This window comes from Drosophila ananassae, chromosome 3R (assembly GCF_017639315.1).
Source record: "Drosophila ananassae strain 14024-0371.13 chromosome 3R, ASM1763931v2, whole genome shotgun sequence".
Taxonomy (NCBI): domain Eukaryota; kingdom Metazoa; phylum Arthropoda; class Insecta; order Diptera; family Drosophilidae; genus Drosophila; species Drosophila ananassae.
Genome location: NC_057930.1, coordinates 2,485,401 through 2,490,259, shown reverse-complemented (window position 1 = coordinate 2,490,259; position 4,859 = coordinate 2,485,401). Strand labels below are relative to the sequence as shown.

At 33.5% G+C, this 4,859-nt stretch overlaps 1 protein-coding gene across 4 annotated transcripts; it reads left to right on the top strand.

The window, feature by feature from the left end:
- The first annotated feature begins 1,775 nt into the window (after positions 1 to 1,775).
- LOC26514584 (TBC1 domain family member 20) lies at positions 1,776 to 3,390 on the top strand. Of its 4 annotated transcripts, XM_044716149.1 has the most exons (5): positions 1,776 to 1,919; positions 1,975 to 2,759; positions 2,817 to 2,926; positions 2,985 to 3,050; positions 3,083 to 3,200. In XM_044716149.1, exons 1-5 carry the CDS (start codon positions 1,865 to 1,867, stop codon positions 3,198 to 3,200), a joined length of 1,134 nt encoding a protein of 377 aa, XP_044572084.1. In that variant the 5' UTR covers positions 1,776 to 1,864. The 4 variants fall into 4 exon arrangements, with proteins under 4 accessions (XP_044572084.1, XP_014760154.2, XP_032308673.2 ...); XM_014904668.3 differs by having other exon boundaries at positions 2,985 to 3,390; XM_032452782.2 differs by having other exon boundaries at positions 1,794 to 1,919; positions 2,647 to 2,759; positions 2,985 to 3,390.
- The last annotated feature ends 1,469 nt before the right edge of the window (positions 3,391 to 4,859 follow it).

Here is a 4,859-nt window from a genome sequence, read left to right as displayed (position 1 = left end):
ATTTAAAAAAGTCCCAAAAATTAAGAAACCCAACGGTCGTTTGATCCCCCCTTTTTTTTTCCTATTGATTTTGGCGCCGCAGTTTTTTTGGCGCCTTGCTAAGGATTGAAGCCGGACCTGAAATGTGATTGTGAAGAGCGGCTGAAAGTGTTGATATGGACCATCGAGGACGAACCGCAGGCTAGGAGGCTCCTTTTTTATATATATAACGGGTTGGCCAATAATCCGGAGAATTGCCCCATCTTCTCAGGGCCGGAATCCACCCACGAAGGAAGGAAGCCTGGAAGATAGCCGATCGTGATTGGAAATCCGATAGAGATATACATTAGGAAAGAACCGTTTTGCGCTTTTGATTATTTATTTCTATTTTATAATTATTTATTATTTAATTTTAATACCCATTAATTTTTGTGTTGGTGTATATGTATTTCATTGTTCTTTAATTATTCCGTTATTTTTTTTTTTATTCTGGTTTGTTTTTTTTTATTTTATATATATTTATTTATTTTTATTTGTACATTTAAATGTAAGTTCCGATCGCGGCCGTTGGAGCTAACGGTTGACAATTTCCCAAGGAAATTAAATAAATTTCCTTTTTGTTTTGGCGGTAGTCCCTACGTCTTAAGAAGAGCTCTCTTAGCTCGCTCCCAGAGCGAAACCAAAGCGTCGGAATAAGAAAAAGTAAAGGATAAAGATAGAAAACTGATTAAGCATAATTTGTATAAATTATTTAATAAAAATTTGAATGAAAGAATGAAGATTGGAGGGTTAGGGATAGGATAATGGGAAAGTAGGAGGGGATTGAGAGGAAAGAAATAGGGGCGGACGCAAGAAATGGCCAGCGTTCCGCTACGGAAGGGAGGGCAGGCCCAACTACTCCATGTCAGCAGGAGTAGGATAGAGATCCCGTGTTGATCAGGTGAGGATGAGTGTTAGAAGTTTGTTTGTCTCGGTATGTTAGGATTTGAATTTAAATGTTGTGGGGAATTTAGTGTTGCGAAACGTCTAACATGTGCTGTTTAGTATATGTTGGATGTTTATTATTGTTAGCGGTCAGTATGGGAAGGGTCAGGGAAACCACGGCCCTGGTTGAGCTAGCCGGAGCCAGACCCATGCCGATTGGCGGACCGTAGGACCAGGAGTAGGTCATAACATATAATTAATTATAATAATAATTATAATTATAATAATTATTATAAACACAGTCCACCCAGGAGCGCTTAAATGTTGAATGTTTACTTGCTAAACAAGTCAAATACATTTCAAAAATTCTTAAACGATCGCTCAATTCGATTTGTACAAGTATTATTAACCAGTTGACAAAATTGGTTTTGAAAAAAAACGCTTTTGAAAGTGGGAGAGCGCCTTACCGGACGATGCGTTGTAATAAAATCAGCGACATTTTCAGCGGCAATAAAAACATTTTTGCATGTTTGCATTCCCACTTTAAACCGCAAAGCCCAGATTTAAATATTATTGACGCGCTGTTTTTTTTGTACACTACAAAAAATAATAGCCTTGAATAAAATATGATAGGACAATTAACTCTTAGTAATTTATTATTTTAATCATGAATTTTTATATAAATTTGCCTATAATATTTCAAAAGAAAATAAAGGATCAATTTATCCATAATAACATTTTAAACTAAAACTCATAAATGTGAATTTTTATTTCGTCAAAGTACTTATGATAAATGTTGTTTATATGTATGTATAGTAGAACGTTCATACTGAGGCATAAGATTAATTAATTATAAGAAAACGTGTTCAATATCCCATTGTTCCGGTTCAACCTCAATAAGGGACGTTAGCTTTACAATCTTTAAATTAATGTTTTAAGCAGAAAGATAACTTTTTTAGAAATGAATGATGTGGAGGTTATAAAAAGCGATCAACCGCCTTTATCTTTTGAAATTGGTATGAAAATATAATAAATTAATAAGTAATAAATAATATAGAAATCACTTAACAGTTCCAGAAAGTAGTGAAGAGCTACAGAAACGCATTAAAATAGAGAAAATTATATCAAATTCTTTTAATCAAAACATTTCGCTCGAAGTTTTGAAATTGTTGTCTATATCCTCGTTTGGACTGGTTAACGACAATCTTAGAAGGATTTTATGGCCATGTCTTGCTGGGGTTGATGCAAGCATGTTAGAACGAGTTCCAAGTTTGAATGAGTTTCAAAATCACCATGAATATAATCAGGTTGTATTAGATGTAAATCGATCTTTGAAAAGATTTCCTCCAGGAATACCGTATAAGCAGCGCATCGCACTTCAAGATCAACTTACTGTTCTTATTCTACGTGTAATTAAGAAATATCCCAACTTACGCTATTATCAGGGCTATCATGACGTTGCAGTTACATTTCTCCTAGTTGCCGGAGAAGAAGTCGCCTATGCCATAATGGATAAGCTGTCAACAACTCATTTTTCGGAGTGTATGCAAGAGACCATGGAAGCTACACAAAAGCGATTAATGTTTATATGGCCAGTGATCAAGTTTGAAAATGCAGAGCTTTATGAGTTTTTACAATCTTCTTCAGTCGGTACTTTGTTCTCCTTACCATGGTATTTGACGTGGTTTGGACATAGTTTAAATTCATATAAAACTGTAGTAAGATTATATGACTACTTTTTAGCATCCCCGATATATACACCTATTTTTCTAACGGCTGCTATATTATTACATCGGTGCAAAGAGATACTGGAAGAGGATTGTGACATGGCAGCTGTACATTGTTTAATATCAAGGGTACGTATTAAAATACAAAAATTTTGAGTTTATTTATAAGAAACGTATTTCTTTTAGTTGCCTGAAGACTTACCATTTGAAGATCTCATAAAAGCTTCTACTAAACTTTACGCTAAATATAGTTTAGAATTTTTAGAAAATGAAGTGGAAAAACTAATGCATCAAGAGTAAGTGATAAAAATTTGAGCATAAGGGTGTATGTTATTGTATAATTTTTTTCTTTAGAAGAGAGCAGCGGTTAATGGAAGAAAAAATGCTTTTGGAAACGTCGCAAAAAAGATTACCCGATCAGTAATCAAACCACCAAATTTTGATATTAATAGATGGTTTTCTAATATATTGACATCTAAAATCAGTTTTATTGACGACAGCAATTCACTTGTAGTTGGTGTTTGTGCATATTATTACAAAAATCAGTATTTGGCTGCAGGTATAAGCTGAGTTCCAAACCCTTGTATTCAATTTAATATAGGATGCATATCGCATTTTCAACCAAGTCGCCCAATATTAATCTATATTTTAAAGTTTACTTTCTAGATCGCGTTTTGATTACTTTTTATGTAATATAATATAAATTAAATATTTAATTTATAAATAATAAAAAAGCTAAATAGAGTGCGATATTCTCAAACGGTTATTTCTTTTATTTTACAAACTTCAATAAGCACAGACCTAAAAAACACATTTTTATTCGACCCACGAATAGGCTTCAGCAGATCGTATTAGATTGCCCAATAGAAAATCTGTACCAAATCCCTTCTAAAGCAATGCCAATTCCGGCGACCCCTTATGAAATTTTAGATATTTTGGCCATAAGAAATTTTGGTCAAATATAACATGTGTCAACTCTATAACTTAAAAAAAAACACAAAGTTATGGCATGTCCGATCAGTTAGTGAAAAGAAAGTTATAGGATATAGTCGACCGATCCCGGCTATTCCAACTTATATACTGTCTGCCAAAGAAAGATGTATGGAGGTGATCCTAATAAAGAAAATATGGGTAATTCTCTAATGTCGAACGCGACATTCGTACGCATTCCAACTGGAAAAAGCAATGTACCAAGACTGTTTTTTATTTTTACAAAAGTGAATGTAAAAGGTTAATTTTGAAAGACTTTTTGTTTTCAGAATATTCAAAAAAAAAACTAGGGCTGTCGCACGCGACACAAAAAAGAAGTTACTTTTTCAAAAACCATTTCAAACGCTGATTATAGCGAAACCTGATGGAAAATTTTTCTGCAATCAATTTCAAAACGTTTTTTATTATTTGATTTTAGTAATTTTTTGTTTCACTAAAATTATTTGGAAGTTTTCTTTTAAATTCAATTTTATTGACTGTCGCACGCGACATTTCCTTCCATCATATTTTTTAAGTTGTTTTTGTACTTTTAAATAATAATACGTGAATTTGGAGATTCAAAGTTTAATAAGAATTAATTTAGAGCTAAAAAAAAAATGTAGGTTTCAAACTTAACAAACAAGGAGGAAAATAATTATATTATTTTATTTATTTTATTTTATGTAATATAATAATATATTTTTTTATTTGGTGTCATTATTTTTAATTTTTGGCTCCCCCGCTTGCAGTTGACTTTATTATTATTTCCTTTATTTATCTGCATTAATCTGCATTAATAAAAACAAGAAAGGAAGCTAACTTCGGGCGGAGCCCTTGCAGTTCAGTCGCAGTCCGCTAGGTGGCGCTATATAGTCGGCCGATCCTTATGAAATTTGGCATATTGAATTATTTTACCCAAAGAGTAATCTGTACCAAGTCCCAACCCTCTAACTTAAAAAACTCCAAGTTATGGCATTTCCGATCAATCAGTTATATGGCAGCTATAGGATATAGTCGACCGATCCCGGCCGTTCCGACTAGGAAAAAAAGGATGTGTGCAAAGTTTCAACTCGATAGCTCCAAAACTGAGAGACTAGTTTGCGTAGAAAGACGGACAAGCTCATATCGACTCAGGAGGTGATCCTGATCAAGAATATATATATTTTATAGGGTCGGAGATGTCTCCTTCACTGCCTTCATAATACCCTCTGCAAGGGTATAATAATAAAAAATTTGTTACCATGTCGCACGCGACAAACT